This window comes from Eutrema salsugineum, unplaced genomic scaffold, assembly GCF_000478725.1.
Source record: "Eutrema salsugineum unplaced genomic scaffold, Eutsalg1_0 scaffold_9, whole genome shotgun sequence".
Taxonomy (NCBI): domain Eukaryota; kingdom Viridiplantae; phylum Streptophyta; class Magnoliopsida; order Brassicales; family Brassicaceae; genus Eutrema; species Eutrema salsugineum.
The window spans coordinates 4,392,920-4,417,308 of NW_006256342.1; the positions used below are offsets into that span (position 1 = coordinate 4,392,920).

The 24,389-nt window shown below is 34.1% G+C and overlaps 4 protein-coding genes across 5 annotated transcripts; 2 read left to right on the top strand and 2 right to left on the bottom strand.

The window, feature by feature from the left end:
• Window positions 1-5,222: 5,222 nt before the first annotated feature.
• Window positions 5,223-8,329, bottom strand: LOC18008732. 2 transcript variants are annotated; one of them, XM_006390810.2, is made up of 7 exons: window positions 7,854-8,324; window positions 7,533-7,619; window positions 7,236-7,445; window positions 6,680-6,844; window positions 6,534-6,587; window positions 6,288-6,434; window positions 5,223-5,865 (listed from the first exon to the last, which is right to left on the bottom strand). In XM_006390810.2, exons 1-7 carry the CDS (start codon window positions 8,307-8,309, stop codon window positions 5,488-5,490), a joined length of 1,497 nt encoding a protein of 498 aa, XP_006390872.2. In that variant the 5' UTR covers window positions 8,310-8,324; the 3' UTR covers window positions 5,223-5,487. The 2 variants fall into 2 exon arrangements, 1 of the variants encoding a protein (XP_006390872.2); XR_002897658.1 differs by having other exon boundaries at window positions 5,698-5,865; window positions 6,288-6,450; window positions 7,854-8,329.
• Window positions 8,330-11,253: 2,924 nt separating this feature from the next.
• On the bottom strand, window positions 11,254-11,804 carry LOC18009129. The gene has a single exon (XM_006390811.2). The coding sequence runs from the start codon at window positions 11,740-11,742 to the stop codon at window positions 11,254-11,256; it is 489 nt and encodes a 162-aa protein (XP_006390873.1). The 5' UTR covers window positions 11,743-11,804.
• Window positions 11,805-15,701: 3,897 nt separating this feature from the next.
• On the top strand, window positions 15,702-18,914 carry LOC18008072 (cysteine-rich receptor-like protein kinase 3). The gene is made up of 8 exons (XM_006390812.2): window positions 15,702-16,297; window positions 16,394-16,782; window positions 16,886-16,999; window positions 17,142-17,281; window positions 17,372-17,582; window positions 17,676-17,910; window positions 18,001-18,145; window positions 18,244-18,914. Exons 1-8 carry the CDS (start codon window positions 15,894-15,896, stop codon window positions 18,586-18,588), a joined length of 1,983 nt encoding a protein of 660 aa, XP_006390874.1. The 5' UTR covers window positions 15,702-15,893; the 3' UTR covers window positions 18,589-18,914.
• A 2,170-nt stretch (window positions 18,915-21,084) lies between these two features.
• LOC18009066 (cysteine-rich receptor-like protein kinase 2) lies at window positions 21,085-24,168 on the top strand. Its single transcript, XM_006390813.2, has 7 exons — window positions 21,085-22,217; window positions 22,315-22,428; window positions 22,515-22,654; window positions 22,782-22,992; window positions 23,073-23,307; window positions 23,422-23,572; window positions 23,667-24,168. Exons 1-7 carry the CDS (start codon window positions 21,452-21,454, stop codon window positions 23,994-23,996), a joined length of 1,947 nt encoding a protein of 648 aa, XP_006390875.1. The 5' UTR covers window positions 21,085-21,451; the 3' UTR covers window positions 23,997-24,168.
• Window positions 24,169-24,389: the final 221 nt, after the last annotated feature.

A 24,389-nucleotide genomic window follows, 5' to 3' on the forward strand; every position in this document is an offset into this window, starting at 1 on the left:
AGTAGTACTTACAACAAAAATCATCAAATTTGTATGTCTTTTTGGAGTTGTAATTTTTAGTGTTTCTCTAACATAATATTATATTTTCGTTTTACAACAAAATATAAATACTTTCAGAAATTTTTTTCTCGAGATTTCATTTTCAAGATCAACTTCATTTATTGCTAGTGCGCGTGGATAAATCTTGTAGGATTCTTCTTTAAATTCGTTGGTTTTATTCTTTCTTATACATTGAATGAACATCAAAGAAGAAAATCCGAGGGTAGTTAATGCTTAAGATTTCTAACGTCATTTTACTTCTTGGCTTCTTGCAAACCACAGTACTTTGATGCACCCTCAAAACACTCTGTCTGATTATCTTATCAATTGTAAAAGCTTTTTCCTTATTTAATATTTTGTTATATTAGGTTCAAAACTTAAATGTTAGATGTCTTTTTTCTACAGTAACGCTTACAATAACTGATGATATTTCATATTGTGACATGTGCTTTTGACCGTTTTTTATTGTATTACTGCTCCATTTGTACAATAACCTCCGATATATACAAGATGAGATTTATGTTTTATGCCATCGTCAAAGTTTATTATAAGAACTGAATTTATAAAAGAACCTCTTTTAATCATTTAAACCCACTGTGCATATAGGGTAAACCTAACTATAGTGATCTTCGCATGCAATGCTATATGTTTCTTTTTCATATGAAGTTTTCCTCCTTTGAAGAAAATGATGAAAAAAATCTTGTTCTTTTTTTTTTTTTTACCCTAAGTGTTCTAGGCCCGGTACCGGATTAAAGTGACCAAGGTTCAAGTTGCTTTTACAAGGATTAGGCCAACACAACCATCCGTCACAAACAAGTATTTTATGTTCATCCGTCACAAGACCAACTGACTGAGCAAGATGGTAATCCATCATGTTCATCATAGGTCTAAATCCAGTTTTACTTATCCGAACACACCATGAGTTTATAGTGGGAACTGAACTCAAGGTAGAAAGATTTAGGCGGACTGTAAACAGTTTAGAGAAAAATGGAATAAAACAAGTTATTCAAACTTGATAGAGTAAAAATTTGTTTGTTATCAAGTATTTTAACTTTTCCTTCCGGCTGACAATTTCCATGTACATAAAAAATGAGAAAGATTACTTTGATTTATAGTGAATCCATACAATTTTTCTCTTACTTTTTCGATTTTTAACTAAATTGTTTACCAGTCAGAGTCTTATATTCCTTTCCCAAAGCAATTTAAAACTATGCCACGACAAATCTGCGAATAAATGAATATTATTTTCTTCTTCTTCGTACGGTTTTTGTTTTGTTATTCATCATCATTTTTAATCAATATTATCATAAACATAAAACATTCGGTAGATGGATTTATTTCTTCAGTTCTTTTTCTAACTACAAAAGTTTTGAAATGATTTGGTCAGATATTCTTAGACAGTTTTGTCGGCCTACATATTTGATTTAATTAGTATATATATGGTGATGAATTTGGTATAACAAAGTCCAAATAATACGTAATCAAGGAAACCATATAAGTGTCCAAATGGTAAATCCGAATAAATCCAATCCATTTACTAAACTCCTAGTAAATAAGTTTTAAAATTTAGGAGTTGATCAAATTATTTAAAGTGTTAATCATTTTGCGAAATAGAAACACTTCGAATATACTACAATTTCATCGAGACTAGAGTAGATATTTTCGTTAATTTTTTTTTAAAAAAGATAGTAACAGTTGCCGAAGTAGTGGATTTAATTTTAATTTAAACAGAGAGGGTATTGAGACCACCAAGTTGGTAAGCGTAGGAAGTAGGGGAAATGATGAAGTCACAAGCCATTCAATTTAAATAATTAATTTGTCAATTCTCATATCGCTCTTCATCATCACATATCATTTTCCTAGATGGACCTATTATAACACTATCGCTCGTTTTTTTTTTGTTAACATTCTATATATTTAAATTAAGTTCGGTCCACAAAATTGTCCTATGGAATGATCTCTACATGTTATGTCTAACTTACATGGAAGAATCAAAAACTTTGTGATTGAGCTTTTTAGCAAGAGAGTCGGTCTAAACATTTGAAGAACTAGGAACAATATCGCTATTTTATACTATAGATTTGGAGAAATGTCAGTCAAAATTAAGAAGATAGTATGGTATTTTATCGATTCGTTCCAATAAATAATAGCATGTGGACGTGATCAATTTATGAAGTAAAAAATGTTATCCAATAGTTTATCCGTGTAGATTGTATCAAATCGTTTTGTGCTAATTGTATTTTTGTGTAGGGTGAATCAAGTCGTTTGATCCACAATCGTTCCAAACTTCCAATTAGTCAATTACGGGGACCAAGTAGTGATGTATTCGTCTCTCTGCGTCAAAGTGTCCTGCACAATGATGACTCTGCATTTGTTTATGAATTGTTTTTTTTTTTTTTTTTTTTTACATTTGTTTATGAATTTATCGAATCAAATGATCGGTCTGATTGGTTGATAATTTTAGAGGGAAGGAGAGTAGAAGAAAAATTATTCTGAAAAGCTTATATTTTGAGACCAAACAAATTAGCTATATGTATATATTACTGAAAATCATGAAACAAAGGTTAAACTTTCCTTTACAAATTTTCAAAATAACAATAATTTCTCTAGAATTTTGATTCTTTCCATCTAGATTTACTTACATCTTAAAAAAAAATATAATAACAAAAAAAAACACACCCAACATAAGACTGCTAATATTTCTTCAAGCAAACCATAATCGTTTTCTTTCTGTAGATTTTACAATACAAATCATAATCGTTATGGTTGAGTTTTTCTCTGATCCGTAATAGTGGCATATCTATAAAAATTGAATATGACGTCTTCTTGATAGATTGAAAAGTCACCTCTAAAGTTATGTAATGTTAAGGTTCAAAACAAACAAAAAAACCTATGTAAAGCGGTACAAAATTTAATACTTTTGATCATCTTTTTCTTTGAATACGATCATCTTTGTTTTATCATCTTAAAAAAGTAACTATATATATATCCAAATCCAAATTTGCTAATTGTATAAACAACCTCTACATAAATTTATGCAATACACACAGATAGAAATATGATAGTTTCATTATTTTAAAAACAAACTATCAAAAGGTTTTGTCGAAGCTTTTTATCGACGAGCTTATTGTCTAAATGATAACTGATAAACCTACAATTATTTTACATATCGCGTATTACCACTAAAACGATAAAATAAATTCAAATTATGATTTAGGATATGTCTTTTGAAGGGTGGTGTTATCACGTGGAAAGGTTCGATATGATTATGTGCCTTACATATATAATCGAAGGCGAAATGCGAAAGGTGGAAGCTACTAGTATTTAATAAGGTTTGACTTTAAAATGTCCACTCTCTGATGATTGCATTTTCACCTTCCTTTTAATTATCCTTAATTTTTTAGTAATATTCTCATTTGTACTAATATATTCTGTGATCGTGTTTGCCAAATGGCGAGCTTACGTTGTTTAAACGCTGAGAGTAAGGACAAGAACATGATGAGTCGGTTCGCATGCTTCGTGCATGCTTCCACTCTAATCGCCGTTGTTCTTGTTACTTGTCGTCGATTTAGCTTTTCATTAATGAAAAGTGTTGTAGTCAATGTTAACTAAATACAGACAGAATCTTAATCATATTCCGCTCTCTTTTCATATGGGTGATCGGACCATCGCTTTGGTTGTTTTTTTCTTTCTCAACCTTCCGATTTTTGAGTTTTAACTTAAAGATTTTTCTCAACCTTCCTATTGAGAATGAGCTACAACAATCGTTACAAGAAAAAACACATCGGATAAACACGCCCAAAAAACCAGCACGGAGGTTTTTTCTTATTAAACCCAAAATCCAAAATGGAATATACCTTAGATTTAAATTGATGTATAAAATTTTCAAAAATATGGAATTAACTCAAAATAAATGTAATCATATTACATAAATAGAGTATTAATAATCATTATACACATACTTCTATTAACTAAATCGATCTTGGTCCACTCTGAATATCTAAGTTGAATCAAATTGAAATAAATAGAATTATGAATACTCTTTTTTGTATTTCGCTTCAGTGTCTAGCCCCCAACAAACAGACAAACCAAACCAAAAACAACCGCAAACTAAATATTTTGGACGTCTGTTTTAATAAAAAAAAAAATTAAAAAATATACTATGTAAAATTATCAATATGGTTATAAACGAAACGACCAACATTTGATTTTGTGCATTGTTCAGAATATGGGATCGATATTCACTTTTAGCAGTTCGTAAACTTTGTGTTACCCCAAAATGACCAAGTGCGTATATTCGACTAGTCTAGTCTAGTGTTTTCAACTACGATTATTGGGCCTACTGAAGGCCTATATTTCAGTAATAGCAGGTAGGTATTTATGTTCAACACTCTTTTTGGTTGAACTTGAAGTAAATAGTTTATTTAACACTTCTTTTACACACCCTATATAGTGTTATGGTTATTTAGTGTTTTAGAGATTTTTGAAATCGAGTGTAGCTTATAATTGTAATATTATTTTCAAATTAATACTTATTTAAATGTAACATGAGATATGATTGTGATGCCCAGCCATGAAAATGAGATTGCTGTAAAAAGTATCTGCATGGATATATTAATGAGAAATATACAAAATAAACATGGTCCATTACGAAAAGCGGGAAAACAACTGGAATTGAGATTTGGACCATTGCTAGTTGTTGTTACACTCCAAATAGTATAGTAAAACTAAGATTAAAACTAAGGGAATAAAAATGTTATTGAACTGTAGGATCAAATAATTCTTGAGGAACTTGGAAAATGTGTTGTAGCTAAAGTAATAAAGAAGGCACATGGGGCGATTAATGAAGGCCATTAAAATTGGCATTTTAATTTATGGTCCCACGTAAATACATCTCCACCTCTAATTTTCTTCTTGCTTAATTCTTCGTAGTAGATTTTATACAATAAAACTGGATAGTTGTGACGTTAATGCTCAATATATAATCGTCAGAATTTACATTTATAACAATTCCCAATTAATTATTCGAACTCTGCTACAACTAATTGATACTATTTCCACAGAGAACTTATCTTTTGGTCCACGAATGACGAATCTGACCATTTTAATTCTGCATCTAACTTTTAGTTTTAGATTAGAAAAAGTACGACATAACAAAGCAAAACTTACACTCGGTAGGTACTTATGAATAGTATTCACATGATTCACACATTGGTAACACTAATGACTAATCAATATAGGCATTATAAAATCTGTAACGCCATCACACATTCCTCTTCAAAAAAAACAAAGAAATAAAAGTATAACACTACCAAACTTTATACTTACCATTTTCTCAACTAAGATGGATTATGTTCGCTCATCATTCCTAATTTTATCCCTCCCTTAATCCCAAGATTCATTAGCACTACATGTAAAAAAAAAAAATAGTAACGTTTTCTTGATTCTTCAACGACATCTAGGGTTTTTTCCTGGACCTCCATAATAAAAATAGTTACCCCAAACACGATTCGTCCCACCTCTTATATCATAACAATTGGGATGATCAGCGAGAATCTTTAGATTCGAAACGGGAATAAGAGTATTGTCCCAGTCAACCATTTGGAGATTCCGGAAATAAGATGCTTTACCAAAACCTTCACCGGAGAAATGGCCACTTCCCATTTGTGTCGAAGTGTGTGAACCACCGGGTCGTGTGTTCACAATCTCACCGCCGAATTGGACCATGCTCCCATGTTGTCTTAGATGCGTGAATAGAAACGCCGGCCAATACCCGACTAATATACCCGACCCGAATTGTAGCCACCAGTGACCGTGTTTTGGATCCTATACGTACGTAAATTTTACAAATTTGCATTAATATATCATTGTTATTTATTAATTATGACTATAACAAATTCAAAGTATTCAACACTTTGTGGAGACACATCTTTAATTATGAGCTGGGTTGACAACAGGAAGAACTGATGTGAACCATGTGCTTTGAATTCTTTCTTAGCTATTAGAGTTGTCTGGTAACGTTTTTGATTAATTAGCAGAAAATAGAAAACTATATAGAATGGATTAAACAAGAAATATTTAGGTGATTCACAAAATTGTATATTCTAGATTGTGATCAGTATTAAGTTGCATATAATCATGAAATCATTATATGCGATACTGCAACTTACCAAATAAAGCCATAGCATAAGGTAAAAAACTAAATAACGAATACCTAAATATATGGAGAAATGAAGAAATTTAATTACCTTCCAAATTAATAAGCTTATGTCGAATTGTCCACCTTTGTATGAAGATCTAGGAGAGATGGCAGCCCCGATCGCAATTCGACGGTTGGTTTGAACAAAACCGGAACACAACAAATTGTAGCAACCAGTTGTTCGGTATGCATCGGACTGAAAATCACTATCACTAACATTGTTAACAAAATGTTAATTCAAGAAAATTATTTACTTTAGCTTACAAAACTAATTAAAGTTGGAGGAAACATTTACCGTCCAATAAGTAAAGAATCTTGGGTAAGTGTCGCCGTATAGCTCTGGACTAATCTGTATGCAAGGAAATGAAAATGCTTTTTAATTAGTCTCCAGTAAATAAAAGATAATAAAAGAATAAAAGATAAAAGAAAAATATGACGTACTTGCCAACCGGCTTCGATGGTATTGAGATCATGTGTGAACGAACCGGCGATAACCCAAATCTGGGAAAGACTAAATTCGTATTGGCTAGTGACACGTGGCGACCACACGTTAATACTCGCTTTTGCTCCGTAATAATGTTTCCCGGTTACATATCCTACCGCATGCTACACAGGTATTCATTTTCTTTTAATCAGCAAATGAATAATTCTCAAATTTGGTAAAAACAAATAAATAAATTAAGTTCCACTGAAATTTCATGTAAATTTGTAAACACAGAAAAAGAGAAAAAAGGAACAGAGAATAATCTTTTTACGATGTGAACAGAGAATAATCTAAGTAATGTCACGCTTCTATCTTTTCTTTTTGGGGTGCTTGAAAATAGACTTGACATTCGAGTTTGGATACAAGCAAGTGTTATTATGGTCGTGCAAAGAATTACGCAAAAAGCTGATTTTTGGTATCATTCTATATATCTTTTTCTTTATGGGGAAGAAAAAGGTTAAAACCTCTGACTTTTTTTAGTTAATTATGGTATTTGAAAAATTGGCCACTTACTTCGTGTCCGTTACTGGTGGAATCTCTCCTCACGCGCCTGATTTTCCGACCAAATCTCCGGACAGAACTTGCTCGTAACATGTCTTGTTCGGTTGTTCTTCTGATCGGAATCGTACCTTCCGGGCAAAACTCGCCAGATAAACTCCATAGCTGAGAATCTTCATACGATTCATCATCTTTGCTATATCCTTTCGGGATCTCAGGCGGATCCTATAATCAAAAATATTGAATTCTTTCATATAATATTATCTTTAAAAGGAAAAATATAATGGAGAAGAAGAGGGAAAGGTAAATTACCATTGGTCTCTGTCCCTGTAAAAGAGGATGATCGAAAGCAGGTTGCTGATGAGACAAAACACAATCTATTGTATCTCCATCTGAGCTCTGCAAAAAACATAACGCATAGAAGAAACAGAGTAAGAAACAGAGTAACCAAAGCTAAAAGCCTTTTAAGTTTAAAGAAAAGAAAAGAAAACAAAGCTTGCATGTCGGTTAACTACTGAAACTAGATCGAGTGAATCCCTAGAGAACTCGTTTTTGCGACGACTCAATTGGAAATAACGTTAAGGGAGAGATCTGTATGATCGTATTGACAGCTAAGGAGAGTAGACAAAATGCCTGAATGGTTTTAACGGCGGGCTTGTTGATCTTCTGGAGTTCTTGTCTAATCACTTTCAGCTTCTGCAGCTCTTCTTGCGGCCGGAGAGTTTGATCGGCGGTAGTAGAATTGGCGGTGAAGGAGAATGAAGAAGAGACGAGACAGAGTAACAGAATCAATCTGAGAAAGGTAGAAGAGACCATCGTAAAGGACTTAACCGAATCTTGGTGTTGAGTATGATGATGATGAAAACATCTGATGTGTTGTTGTTTTCTTCTTCTTGTGTGATTCAAAAGACAACATTTAATACGGCTTCTTATTGCTGTTCGTCTACTTGATGTTACTGACACATCTCCCAACAAACACATTAAACACATAATCACTTTCTCAAAGAAAACCCAGAAGATCAATAAAACAATAATGAATGGAATCAACACAATTTTATTAGGGTTGAGTGTTGCGAAAGTTTTGGGCATGTGGGTACATATATAAGTTGGTATAAACACTGGGTTTAGGGATTTAAATCAGAAGTTTTTATTCAAGGGTTTTGCAGATTACTTGAAAGATTAAGAAGTAAATGAATAAAAGAACAGAGATGGTTAATAGAGAAAGAGAAGTAAACTTTAATATTTATCTGAGAACTGTAATTTATAGGGAAACTTGGATTTGGTGTGATCATTATTTGGTTTGTGGAAAGGGACCAGAGTTCAGATGAAATTGAGTACCTTTGAATTTGGGTTTCTTCAAGCTTTTTTTTGCTTTCTAGTGCTACTCTAGTACTCTCTCTTTCCACTTCTTTTCTTTATGTAGAGTACTGTACAATTTACATTTATGTTACATGTTGTGATTAAGAAAATATGACGTAGCTAACATATTTTATTCGAAGATGTTGCTTGTGGAATAATGAAATGTTTTTTTGACTTATGAATTCTCAAAGGCTTGAAACAAAGATATATATGAGACTTTCTTTGTAATTAAGAACTCAAGAAGTCTTGAGTTTACGGTACGTATTCTCTTTAATCAGAGACTAAAATATGCTTCTAATCTTTTCTCCAAGCTGGAAGAAGAATATACCACAATAACTAGAAATAGTATAAATCTAAACAAAAACTACGAATTTGCGGAACACAAAGCGAGTTTATTGATTCAAAAGTAGCACAGGACAAGTTGTGAAATTTAATTGTCGAGACTCGAGAGTGTCTAGTTGTGAAATTAAATTGTCGAGACTCGAGAGTGTCTATTCTTCAAAACATAATCATATTGTCTCTTAAGATCGAGGGAGCTATTTAACCAAGCATGCATACTCATATCGTATGTATGTTGACCAAGTTTATACGATTCCAGTGACATTAAATACGTTTTTTCTGAATATATAAAATATACATTTAATTATCACGCAACTACAAATGTACAACAATCCTTACATCTTTCTTTACCCAAAAAAAAAACTATTTCTATATCTCTAGTATAATATAGAAATTTTTAATATATATATATATATTTTTTTTGGTCAAATAGAAAATTTTAATATTTATTTAAGATATTTTGAACTAAAAATCATTTTATTTAAGATAATGATTATAAGTGGGTCATTATAATGAAAGCAGGTCAATAGGTCTTTAAGTTGGAGAATTAAGTGGGTGCGGTCCTCGTAGGGACACATATACATTGATGATCGTTTGTTAGCCCATTTATTCTTAATGGGTCATCGCCCTGCAAATTTATTCAAAAATTAATATGGCATCTAATTTTTTTTTCTCTTTTTGGACTTTTACCATACTGTTTTTTTTGTTCGTTGCTTTATTTAATTATTTATACAGAGATAGAGTTGACACTTGACCATATACCAACTTATGATTGTGTTTGGCACAGCATGACCTTATTTGTACACCCAAACTCAAACACACAATTCTCATTTATTTTGGATGTTGAAATTGATTCACTCTAAAAGCCTTTAACCTAGAGTCAATGATATAGAGATTTTCCCTTTTTTACTAAGAAAATGTCAAAATTCTAAGATGATTTCAATTTGACGAATTTAATCCAAATAGAGAAGAATGTACGTAAAAGTTATAAAGCGGTAGAATTTGATTCTTGTCAACAAAAAGAATGGCATCAAAGGGCAATGGCTTTGGTGGCTCATAGGAGTGCTTTTCTATATTCTATACCAATCTCTGAATTATGACTCGTGGGGGAGAATTATTGCGACCACTAATTGAAACATGAAACACTACGAATTTTTATTAATTGACCACTGATCAGAGACTATAAAATCATCACTTCACATCAGCTTTTATGCTTACCAACGTTTTGACGTAATATTACGTAAGATTCATTATGTAGACCAATAAACGTTATAAATTCTCTGTAAACTGGTTATTATAGATATTTAATTCCGACGTAGATTCAAAAATTATCAAGATAAAGTGACTACAACATGATATTGTCGTTTTCATACTCCAGAAAACTAGGCATAACTCAACATGGCCGATTCCTCATCATAAATTCCACTACACCATCTCTGTGTGAAGTGTGAATGATTATAGAAAACGAAATTTAAAGATCTAGCATTCAGTCTGTACTAAAACAGTGTAGTCTTTTCTTTTTAAAAATCATACAGTCTAGTCTCTTTTTAACTAAAAGAGGGAGAAAGAGAATGTGAAAAAAAAGGTGAAGAAAAAGAGGAATATTGAAGCAAAAGGAGGATACAACAATTTGATGTAATACCAATGATGCTGTCTAAAGCCGTCCCATGCTCAGCTTTTTCTTCCACGAGGTTAAATAGTTTATTTTTGAGTTAATCAAGAATCCATTAAGTACTCTTTCTTGCAAGTATTGTCGAAATATTTATATTTATACTAAACGATTCGGCATTCGACTATGATTACACATTATTTTGTGAATAATATGTTTCACAAAGCGGCGTGACTATACTTAGGACCATGCACGTTCACACTGTATTACAGCTACATCATCATGATGCACATGATGATTAATGCTGCATATGTGACCGTCGCTTATCTTACTGACGAAATTGGGCTTCAAGTTTTGTTATATTGTGCTTTACATGGGCTCGTCTAACCCATCCAGCTACTCTACTAAATTGCAATGGTTTTTTTTTTTTTCGAAACATCATCAACTATAGTTGAAGTTTGTTGTTAAAATACTGAATAATGTATGTTTATCATAATAATCATACGATGTGTGCCCAAACATACCGAAACTGTACGTGAATCTCTCTCTTCTTTTTCCTCCATTTTCTGATTTTTTTTGTTTAAAATAAACTCTTGAAATTAACCAAGAAACGAGAACCCTCGCAAAAAACAAAAAACAAAAAGCCAAAAAAAAAAAAATCTCTAACCGCATGCAGAAAGAAACTTTTGTTTTCCACCCTCAACAATCACATTTTGTTTGATATCATTACTGCTTAACGAGGGTAGAGAGGGCCAAACAATTATCAGCCATTTCATGCAAAATGTTTGTAGATTTAGCAAACACATTCGATGCGTCAGCACCGGCCATAGCGTCGTTGCATGTATCAAACTCCGTTAAAGATGCGCTAAGATTGATGTTAAGGCTAAACCCATCGTTCTTTTTAATGTCATTCAACGCCTTTTGTAGATTCTCGAGCGCACTATCGTAGTTTGAGTAACATGTCTTGAGTCCTCCGCCACTTTTCCGGCCACTCGCGGCGGCTTCTTTCGCCTTTTTGGTTCTTTTCATCAGCTCTCTTATGGAAACTTCCGTCGCTGCGTTAACGTTTTTTTGGCCCTTCACGACTGATCTGCACAGCACCTTGAAATCCGATACAGAGCATGGATCTCGCCCACCCGGTGATCTTGCTACGCCGCTTTGACTCGCCGTCAGGAGGAGGAGAACCACCGTGACAAGGTGGTGATTTGGTGACATGTTATATATTTGTGTGTATGTATATGTTAGCTGTGTTTTTAAGGTTTGTGGGATTAGAATTGTTGATTATTTGCACGAAGAGAGGGAATTTGGTTATTTATATGTGTATGCATGTGCTAAAGAAAAGTTGATATTTTTAGAAAGTACTCTTTGAGGAAAAGAGTTGAAATAATTTGTCACCGGTGAATTAGAGAGACATATTAAATTTAGTTCATTGGTTATTATGGTCTTATGATGCGTTTTTTTGCCTTCGATAGTTTGTTTTTGTTTGAGGACATGCGAATTATAGAATTTTCAATTCTTCACTATACGCTTCAAAATAGCTCTGTCATGGACTCATGGCCGATGAATCAAATTGCAAAATGGCCGTTTGTTTAATTCCCAGTCCATGCTGATTCGGGCTTTCCCATGTTGACAAAAATCTCTAATAAAGCCCATTGAGAAACAGAATATAGTAGAACCTCTATAAATTAATATTCGATAAATTAATAAATTTTGCTGGTCCTAAGTCGGACCAATGTAAAAATCCATCAAATTTCGATAAGATAATAAGATAATAAGTTTTTTTAAACCCTTATGTAAATATATGGTCCCAACAAAAACATAAATTAATAATTATATAAATTTATGCAAATATATGTAAATATAATATTCTTAAATATGACTAATGTATATGTTTTTACTTAAATTTAAAATCTCATTGGTTTTCATTTCTCTAATTATTATATCAGTAAATTTTATTGCTGTTTTACTATATATATTCAAAATTGATGATGTTTTTTTGATGTAATAATTGATTTTCTTATCTGTAAATGTTTTTAAATGTATTGTAGTGTTATCTTCAACTTTATCCATCAGTAATACTGATAGTAGCCATGGTTTTTTTTTATAAATTTTAAACTTATGAACATGTATATTTTTATATGGACAATTCAATATAGTGTTTAAAATTATTTTATTACGATAATTATGGTTGTTAATTATAATTAATACTATGAGATTTGTTAAAATTTTGAAATGTAACATTATTCCAATAAAACTTTTAGAAAATTATATGCGGAAAGCAAATTTTCTCTATAAATTAATATCACGATAAATTAATAAGATATCATGGTCCCAACATTACATTATTAATTTATAGAGGTTTTACTGTATCTTTTTTTTTGTTCTATCTTACAAGTTTTATTTTATTATAATTTTTTGTAATTTGCCCCATCATGTTTTAGATATTTGTTGAAACTCATCCATCAAATCAAAACCATAATTTCCACAATGTAAATTACACGTTATCAACTGTTTTTGATGACCCACAACGTTGAAAAACAATAACAAAATAATAAACCAACGTATAATGAAGGGCATCAATCGTATGGGCATTAAAGGGTTTGGCTTATGATTTTCGATTCTAAGATAGCAAATAATGGCAGGCAAAATTAATGCATGTATTACTGTAAAAAAAATAAAATTCTTACACTGATAAACATGTTTCAATCCACCAAAGTCAGAGGTAGTAGTGACATCTTGTAAAATTTGTGGAACTTTTGATATCACTGATTGAACATTATTGATACCTGCGGTTGGGATTCATGAAAACATTATTGATACGGTTGAGATTTAGCGAGAGCTGCTAGAGGGAGAACTAGCAAAACTTCCTTACAAAAAATGCAAATTCTGATTTGTTTAGTTTTGTTCATACTATAATTCCATCTCTTTAGTGAGTTGTTGAGTCTTCTTTCTTTCTATGGATTATAAATTTGAGATATTGCGAAAACAAAACAAGAAATTATCATATCACTTTACTAATTAGTCATGTACTGGTGTTTCTAGATGGCGGCGGCGCAATTGGTGGGCACACCTTAAACATAAGTCAAAGATGGAATTATATATCTTTAAATTGGCAACTAATCCTAAGATCTTGAAATTGATTGACTAACGTGCACATCAACCTCGGGATTTATTCGTTTCGTCGGCCGAAGAAAAGTCTTGGAGCATATCAAATCGTAGACTCAAATTAAACGCATCATTTCATCAAAAAACAACAAAAAGAAAAATATACAACCAAAGTATTAGTGACTGTCATTTCAATATACGGTCTAGCTTAGATTCTTAAGATAAGAGTATGATTGTAAGGATTTTGTTTTTGGCAATAATGCATAGATTAATGCAAGTAGATATCAATAATGCTACAAGCATGGTTTTAGTAGCTTGGAGTTGACGTTGACGCCGACTTTTGATCATCACAAGCTGGTCGTTTTGCTTCTATACGTCGAGTACTAAGGGACCCAGAGGTCTACATTTTTTTTTGTTTTTTCAGAGAACTACCGACAATTTCCCTAATTTTTTTTTATGTTTTAGCGACTTAACAATTTGATTGTTATTCGTCGTCAGACTCCGTATCTGTACCAATAATTTCACAAACCGCGTTACTTTTTAGATTATACATTGCGATCCGTGACAAAATCCAGATCTTGCGTTGAAATAGTCACGGACTTTCAATTAGGTTTTGTAAATTACTAATGTTTTATGATTAACATAGACTCATAGAAATTATGCAATAAATGGTAAAAAAAGCAGAGATACTTTCGTAATGCACTCACTGTAAACAAAAAAAATTAAGTCAATGACATTTACACATATACTTGTGTAATTGATTTTTTTTTAATAATTATTTTCTATGATCTCAAAATGAACAAAAATAAACACACTATGTTGTTCACAGCCAAAGTACAGCATATCTATCGAGCATCATACCTTTGCAATAAAAGGGCTTTCACATGATGCTATACCAGAAACGGAATTTTCACAAAAGACCATCTTTGAGGATTTGATTGATTTTCAGAAAATATAAGAAATACAAAATGTGCGGGAAATTGAAGGTTGAAGAAGATGTGGTCGATGAATAGAGGTGTAGAAATAACAATTGAAGTTGCTTTTACTTAGAGACGACTGTTGCTGGCTCTCACAGTACGGATTACGCCATCAAAATTCAAAAGAATGATTGGAAGTTGCTTTGATCTAGAGACGACCTTCACAATACGGCAGAGAGACCTGGTCCTTAAGTTGCTTATGTTTTCTCATACCTATACTACGAAGAAAACGTTTCAGAAAATTTCCATATATATATATATATATATATTGATCCTCAACTGTCTGTGCTTAGTTTCATGACTATTCATGTGTGTAATTTAGTTTTTTACTTCACGCCGTAAAACTACCATATAATTGAATTACAAATTATTATTACTATTATTTTTTTTTCTCTTAAGAAAATTATTATCAATATGTTTCGCTCAGATTGCTTGTTTTCCCATTTTCGTTTCAGTTTTCTTTTATTTTAATTATTTTTTGCAACTGTTATACCATTCTTATTATTATAACATATACAGATAGATATACTATAGACTTGTGACTATAAATGCATAAAAGAAGAAAAAAATCGGGACTTAAATAATTAAAATTAGATTGTTTGCACTTAGCAGCTGGATAGAAATTTTGGAATTCCTGATACACATTTAAACTCCTAAAACAATTTAAACTATGATAATCCTATTTATTTACCCAAAAAACAATGATAATCCTATTTATTTTTGTAGATGATCTCGTAATTCTCTCGGCCCAAAAAAGAAAGGGTCTCCTGATAATTATCTTAACACTGTAACTAGTTCAACACAAATGACGACATAACATTAAAGAGAGGGAAACAAAGTAGGGAAAAAAACAGAACATTAAAACAGAATGTTTTAAACATAAGGCCAATGGGTGCCAAAGCAGAACATTAAAGAGAGGGAAAAGTGACAAAACGATGACGTAATGCTTCATCCATAACTGTAAACGGCGTCGTTTTTACCATTTCACCATCCAAAATGCGACCGTTCTCTTTCGTTGAATTATGAAGTAATTATCAGAGAGAAAGTCTTCCGTTGACTCTCCACACCCATCATCATCTCTCCCAAAAAGAAGAAAAAACTCAGTTGAAACCATTTCAGGGTTTTTCTTTTTTCGTTTGACCCAACAACCCCAATCGAAGAAAATCGAAATTACACAACTTTCTCTATCTCCAAATCAGTTTGAAGAGAAACAGAGGAAAGATAAAAAAACCAAAACAAATGTAACCTTGCTCGATTTCAAAAGATTAAACTCAAAAACCAAAGATGTCGAATTTCAAATCCAATCTCTCTTTCTTCTTCCTACATCTCCTCACTCTTCTTCTTCTGGGGTTTCTCTTAAACCCTGTAATTTCCGATTCGAGAGGAGAGACGGTGGCTCAGATATGCAGCAACAGAACAACGATTCCGCAGCAGAGAAGTCTCTTCGTCACCAGTTTCCTCGCCGCCATGGACGCCGTCTCACCACTCGTTGAAGCCAAAGGCTACGGCCAAGTGGTCAACGGCACCGGAAACTTAACCGTCTACGCTTACGGAGAGTGTATGAAAGATCTCGATAAGAAAGATTGCGACTTGTGTTTCGCTCAGATCAAAGCTAAAGTCCCTCGTTGCCGTCCATTTCAACGAGGCACTCGTGGTGGTCAAGTCTTCTCCGATGGTTGCTACATCAGGTTCTCATCTCACTCACAAAAAATCTCACATTTTTATTTGCAAAAATCTCAACTTTTTGGTCTGATTAGGTTATATCGATTTGATCATTTGTTTAGGTATGACGACTACAATTTCTTCAACGAGACCTTAAGTTTGCAAGACCGGACGGTTTGTGCAGAGAAGGAGATAACCGGAGTAAACCGGACTCTGTTCCGGGATAACGCGGCGGAGTTAGTGAGGAATATGAGCGTGGAGGCGGTGAGAAATGGTGGATTCTATGCTGGCTTTGTGGAAAGACGTAACGTGACGGTTCATGGTTTGGCTCAGTGTTGGGAGCCTCTTAATCGCAGTGGATGTGTTGAGTGTCTTAGGAAAGCTTCAGAGAAGATTGGTTCTTGTTTGGATAAAGAAGAAGGTCGAGTTCTTAACGCTGGCTGTTATATGAGGTTTTCTACTCAAAAGTTTTACAACAATTCTGGAAACTCCACATCAGATGGAAACGGTGGTAAGTAGATAAGCTTCAAATGTGATTAGAATTAGTATATGTTGTAGCATTTTGTGGAATGTTATGAGAGAACACTGACTTAGCAACAATTTTTGTTGATCAGGTCGTAACCGTTTGGCTGTGATTTTGGCGGTTACATCTTCGGTGGTGGCTTTTGTTTTGTTGGTCTCTGTCGCTGGTTTCTTGTTTAAAAAGAAACGCGCCAAGAAGCAAAGAGGTTTGTGACTTCTGAGTGTTTCTGAATTGAGTTCTTTGTTGAATCAATTTGGTCCAGAAGTAGCATAGTTTTTGAGATTAAGCATTGAAGTTTGAGTAGTTGTTGTAAAGATTTTTTCTTTTTCTTGTGTAATGTAATGTAGAGAAGAAGCAACTAGGGTCACTATTCATGCTTGCCAACAAATCTAATCTCTGTTTCTCCTATGAGAATCTCGAGAGGGCCACCGATTACTTCAGCGACAAAAATAAGCTAGGACAAGGAGGATCTGGTTCTGTATATAAGGTAAGTTCTGTTTCTTTGTAGTTTCTTCTTTGGATGTTCCTATTCTTCAATTGGTTAATTCTTTGGACTTTTTTTTTTTGTGTGGAATAGGGAGTTCTAACTAACGGTAAGACTGTTGCGGTGAAGAGACTGTTCTTCAACACAAAACAATGGGTGGATCATTTCTTCAACGAAGTCAATCTAATAAGCCAAATCGATCACAAGAACCTTGTGAAGCTCTTGGGATGTAGCATAACTGGACCGGAGAGTCTTCTTGTATATGAGTACATTGCGAATCAAAGCCTCCACGACTATCTTTTTGGTTAGTTTTTTCTCATCCTAAACCTTTCTTTTGGCGGTTACCATGTCCCAATAAATATATTTAGTGGTTCCTTACTTCTCTTTTGTGGTTTAGTAAGGCAAGATGTTCAACCTTTGAATTGGGCGAAGAGGTTCAAGATTTTACTTGGCACAGCAGAAGGAATGGCGTATCTTCACGAAGAGTCGAATCTGAGAATCATACATAGAGACATTAAGCTGAGTAATATACTTTTGGAACATGATTTTACTCCGAGAATCGCTGATTTTGGATTGGCTAGATTGTTCCCTGAGGACAAGACTCACATCAGCACTGCCATCGCCGGTACACTGTAATGTCTCAAAACTGATTTTTGTAACCTTGATTATACGTACCATCTTTTTTCGATTGAAATTTGAAGTTTTTGCACTTGTGAAAACAGAGGTTATATGGCGCCAGAATATGTGGTAAGAGGAAAACTGACTGAGAAAGCAGACGTTTACAGTTTTGGAGTTCTTATGATTGAAGTTATCACAGGAAGACGTAACAATGCCTTGTCACAAGACGCTAGTTCGATTCTCCAAACGGTAATTCTTTGAAAGCAATTAGCTTTTTTTTTTTTCTTGAAGGATTGGTTTTTAGCTCAAACCCTTTTCTTGAATTCTTGAAAACAAAAAATATTTAGGTATGGAGTTTGTACGGAACAAGCAATCTGACTAAGGTAGTGGATCCAATTTTGGGGGATAATTTCAACGAGATCGAAGCGTCGCGGTTGCTTCAGATCGGGCTGCTCTGCGTTCAAGCAGCGTTTGATCAGCGGCCTGCGATGTCTGCGGTTGTGAAAATGATGAAAGGGAATTTGGAGATTCAAACGCCGACGCAACCGCCGTTTCTGAATCCAGGGAGTGTTGCAGAGATGAGAAAGATGATGTCTCACTCTCACACGACGGATTCTCATCAGCAAGATCAGACTCAATCTTCGGGTTCGAGGAGTAACATCATATCTGAGAGTTTCTTCGAACCTAGATGAGCTTTAGAATCGGTTTATATCAAAATCGTTTTTGATGGATTCTGGAATCTGTGTTATATGTACAGAAACTGAGATGTTAATTAATCGTGTGTAACTAATTGAGGGTAACGTATGAGCCACGGCAATGTCTTATAAGCTAGGAAGTGGACACTGTTTAGAGCTCACATGGTGGAGGGCAGACTCCGGTTTAGTCTCTTTTTATGATTCGGTAGCTTTGTTTTTAGATTATAATCATAGTAAGATTAAGATTACAACCGTTTTTTAATGTTTGTTACCGTTTGTTGTGTGATTGTGTCTGTTCTTGATTTGTATGTTAGGTTATAATAGTGTTTCTTGATCACTAATTTATTTGCGTTTCAACTTTCCAAAATTATTTCTAAAGTAACTGACATGTACTAATCACAATTCCAAAAACATTAATCGATCAGGGTATTCTCATGAAATCGAAGTCGCTGTTGAATGATGAGATGTGAGTGTGACAACAAAGCATTTTAAATTACATTTTTTTTGGGTGACAGAGATATACATTACTTTTTTTTTGTTCTAACACAACACAAATTATTTATCTGAGTAATTTTGACAATGGCAACCGGTAGATGTTTAAACATCGGCCTACATTCCATTACAATGTTAGGGCAGTAGCCGGTTATTACACATGAAAGTAATATTTTAATAAATCAGTTTATATTTAAATAAGTATGTTATTTCATATTTCTGATTTGTTTATTTCATTTTCATAGTTTTATGTTGTAGCAATATTTCTATGAAAAGCATATGGAGATGGTTGATTTCACAGAATTCTCCATGCACAAAAATTCAGAAATCTTTCATAAAGTGAAGAAATAAAGTGAAGAAATCTGGAAAATGAACCATTTCAATGTGTTTGTCATAATGAGCTCTAACATTTATAACTACGAAAACAAAAAAATAAAATTAGATACATGAAATATTTATTAAAAAAATATATCTCTGTATAGGAAGATATTTTTTATCTGGAAACTGTCTTAAACTGGGATATATGCAAATCTTTTAACGAATATGTCTTGGAAATAATTTGGAGAGCAAGATGTGTCTGCCACACCATGTATTTGCTGATGAAAAATGCTCAGAACCTCCATATTTGTTGTTTAACCGAGCCAATCCTTCTGAGGAATCTGAAAAACAAAAAAAGTATATCATTTTCCCAAGATGTGTCTGCTAAACATCTTGCTATCCAAATTATTTCCAATAATGACATACCAAATGAATGTCAAACCAAATGAATGTTGAAGCTGATATGAAACTCCGTACTAAAATTGTTCAGTAGAATAGAAAGAGGTTGTACTGTAGTAAAGTCAGGATTAAGGTTAAGGCTCAAGTTGGTGACATGTCAGATTTTGAACTATCGATTCTCATTGATATTCATATTCTTTATATAAAAGCTATATTGTTTACATATTTGGATAGCAATATCCATTATAAGATTATCTTAAGAGAGAAAGAACAAGCTAAACAACAGAAAATGCAATTAACATTACAATGATACTTTTGATACAAACAAATTAGGAATTCATATGAAATTGATAAGAGAATGAGATGGAGATAGAAATGGAAGACCAATGTTCATAAAACAAATATCTCCTCACACCAGATCCAGAGATCTATAAGGAAGAAGAAGATAGAATTGCAACAACTTTTCTGAATGAAGAAAATGTAATCGACATGTCTATGATATAGTAGTATCTTTTGTTTATTTATGCTGAGCTGGCTCTGCTTTATCGCAGCTGAACTCATCTGAGTGTGGAGCCGGTTAATAAATTGTATCTTTTTATAGCATATTTCTTGTAAAATGGTTTAATGATTTGGTTTACGATTCATTAGATTTGTTTATAACTTATAGTATGATTAAGTTTACGATTGTTTATTTACGTCTGCATTTTTTTTTGTTATACTGAGTTGTGAGTATATGAAAAGTTTTTTCCCTGTTTCTAACTAACTGTGTTCAGCATTTTTCAACATTGAATTAATTGTCCAACTACTACCCACTTACTTCGTATTTATTGACTAAAAAACTTTTGACAATTGGTAAATTTTTTAAGAAAATTTCTTAACTTTAAATGTACTAATTACCATTACACCATTTCTCTCCTTTTCTTTTTTTAAGGTATTCTAACGTCAGTTATCCATTTTACGTTTCTTAATCTTATTTTTTTGAACGCCGTCTTACTAACGGACATGTGAAGTTTTTTTTTTTTGTTAGTTGTTATATTCTTAAATATTCAGAAAATTGAATATGGAGGAAGGGATGTCGAATTGTCGATGTTACCTTGTCAGAAAAATATTGAAAGAAAAAGAAAAACTAAATGAATGAAATTGATTAATGAATTCGGTAAAGGGAATCATCCAATTAAACCGAACCGGCTTCCACTTTCAGATTAGCTCAATTAATAATTGGTCGTCCACCGTATTTAGGTTTATAAAAACCGACAAATATCTGAAAGAAGACAAAGACTTCAACATCAACATGAATACATGATCGTGCTGGTTTCCAAGTGTGAATCCGAGAAGAAACTTCCACATTTTTTCTCTCTCTCGAAGATATCCAAAAATCTCATAAGAAAAACAGAAAAAAAAATTAACTTTTTGACTAACCAGTAGAGAGAGAAAGACAGCAAGTTAGGTTGACTATTACACACACCCATTTGATCAAAGAAGTCTAAGCTGTTGAAAAATTCAACTCTTTCAATTTCCTCAATATCATCATTCCTTTCCTTCTTCAATCTATGCTTCTTCCTCTTTCCCAATTTCAAACCCTGAAACAAAACACAGAACCCTTGATCGAAACAAAAGGAGTTCTCTTTCAATCAACCAAAAAACATAAGAAATGAAGAAAGAACCAACTCATCTCCATCCTCTGTATCTTCCATGTCTCTTGATGTTTCTTCTTTCATCACTCCGTCCAATCACCGGAGACGCAAGGGCTCGAACCGTTAAAGTCAATTGCTCACCACTCCCGGAGCACAACGAAACCGTCTACGTCCCCAATTTCGTAGCCACAATGGAGAAAATCAGCCAACAAGTTCAAACCAGCGGTTTCGGAGTCGCTCTCACCGGTTCAGGACCAGACGCTAACTACGGTCTCGCTCAGTGCTACGGAGACCTCCCTTTAAACGACTGTGTCCTCTGCTACGCAGAAGCAAGAACGATTCTTCCACAGTGTTATCCTCAAAACGGAGGTCGAATCTTCCTCGACGGTTGTTTCATGAGAGCTGAGAACTACAGCTTCTACAACGAATTCAAAGGACCTGAAGATAGCGTCGTGTGTGGGAACACGACGAGAAAGAAGTCGACTTTCGGGGACGCCGTGAGACAAGTGCTGAGGAAAGCTGTTGGTGAGGCTCCTGGGAATGGAGGGTACGCTCGTGCGTCTGCAAACGCTGGTGAATCTGAAGAATCTGCGTTTGTGTTGGCGAATTGCTGGAGAAACTTGAGTCCTGAGTCTTGTAAACAGTGTTTGGAGAATGCTTCTGCTTCTGTGGTTAATGAGTGCTTGCCATGGTCAGAGGGACGTGCGCTTCACACTGGATGTTTTCTTAGGTACTCTGATCAAGATTTCTTGAATAAGATACCAAGAAACGGAAGATCCAGAGGTGACCACACACAAAAAGATATATCTTTTCTATAGAATCTGCATTGAGATTGATCATAACTGACAATTTTTTTGCCGATTAATTTGACTTTTTGTAGGCTCTGTAGTAGTGATTGTGGTCTCTGTTCTTAGCTCTGTGGTTGTCTTCATGGTTGGAATAGCAATAGGAGTTTATATCTGCAAACACCGAACCATACAGAAGAAGAGAAGAGGTCATTCTAAATTTCTGATTCCTGATAAATCGTTAAAGGAATAATCAATCTGTTCTACTTACCGAGGTTTTTGGTGTTTTCTTTAGGACCAAATGATGTCGAAAAAATGGCCAAAACGCTAACGGACAGTAGCTTGAACTTCAAATACTCGACATTGGAGAAGGCCACAGGATCATTTGACAGCGCGAACAAGCTTGGACAAGGTGGATTTGGAACTGTCTATAAGGTATGAATATCATCTAGTGGCTTTGTATGAATATGATCTAGTGGCTTTCTTTTCTTTCTCTCTGCAACTATACATATCTTGTTATGAAGCAAATGAGTGATTCTAGTGGCATCTCTCTGGTTTTAAGGGGGTTCTTCCTGATGGACGAGACATTGCTGTGAAACGGTTATTCTTCAACAACAGACACAGAGCAGCAGATTTCTACAATGAAGTAAACATTATCAGCAGTGTTGAACATAAGAACCTTGTCAGGCTGCTTGGTTGCAACTGCTCAGGACCAGAGAGTCTCCTCGTCTATGAATACCTTCAGAACAAGAGCCTTGATCGATTCATCTTCGGTAACACATCAAATACTATTCATTGGAATCCTTGATAACAAGAATCACTCTATACCTGTCTTCATTGCTACTTTTTGCAGATGTTAACAGAGGCAAAACGCTAGACTGGCAGAGACGATATGTGATCATTGTTGGAACCGCTGAAGGGTTGGTGTATTTGCACGAGCAGTCGACTGTGAGAATTATCCACAGAGACATTAAAGCAAGCAATATCCTGCTAGATTCAAAGCTTCAAGCTAAAATCGCTGACTTTGGCCTGGCTAGATCTTTCCAGGAGGATAAGAGCCATATCAGCACTGCCATTGCAGGGACCTTGTAAGTATTTCTTCAGTAAAAATGCAGCTTTCCTTCAAAAGATATGATTTTGTTACTTCAGAAACTTGAAATAATATGTTCTGAATCTCTGATCCAATACCTGTGAATCTACAGGGGTTATATGGCTCCGGAGTACTTGGCACATGGTCAGCTAACAGAGAAAGTCGATGTCTACAGCTTCGGAGTTCTTGTGCTAGAGATTGTAACTGGAAAGCAGAACACCAAAAGCAAAATGTCAGATTACTCAGACAGTTTGATTACAGAAGTAAGTTAGACCACAAAAGAAAAAAAAAACTGATTTTTCATCTTTCACTTCTCATGCTAATTGGTGTGTTTTTGTTTTGGCTTTTTAAAAAAAGGCATGGAAGCATTTTCAATCAGGAGAGTTAGAGGAAATATATGATCCAAACCTGAACTGGAAGAATCAAAATGACAGTATCTCTATCAAAAAGGAGATAGTGAGGGTTGTTCAAATAGGTCTCTTGTGCACTCAAGAAATCGCATCGCTAAGACCATCCATGTCAAAGGTGTTGCGGATGCTAAAGAACAAAGATGAAAACTTGCCGTTGCCAAGTAATCCTCCGTTTATGGATGAAAGAATCATGGAGTTCCGAGATGGTTCTGATGGAGATTCAGCTGCTTGTGCATCTCTTGCCACTATCGCGCAAAGTTCCTTTTATGGTAGATGATGAGCCTTTGAAAGAATGGTACTATAAGAACAACTAAAAGCACAAAAATCAAAACTTTTTGTATAAAACCAGTGAGAGAAGCTATAGCTAGTATAGATATATAGATGTGAAATTGAGTAATCTGTATAACGTATGAAGATATGCAATGGCGATAGTGAGTTCATTTGTGTAATAACTAATAATACACAGGAAATAACATCAAAAAAGGAACTCTTCCTTTACAAATTCGGCTGATGAGTTACCTCCGATCAGCCAACTCAACCAACCACTGGTCTCCGTCGTGATCGAGAACCAGCGGGATGTATTCCGGCGAAGCCCACCTGAAGGGCGTGACAGAGTGAAGTCAGATTCTTTTTACTCCACTAGTCACACCATTGCTAGTATGAAGTATCT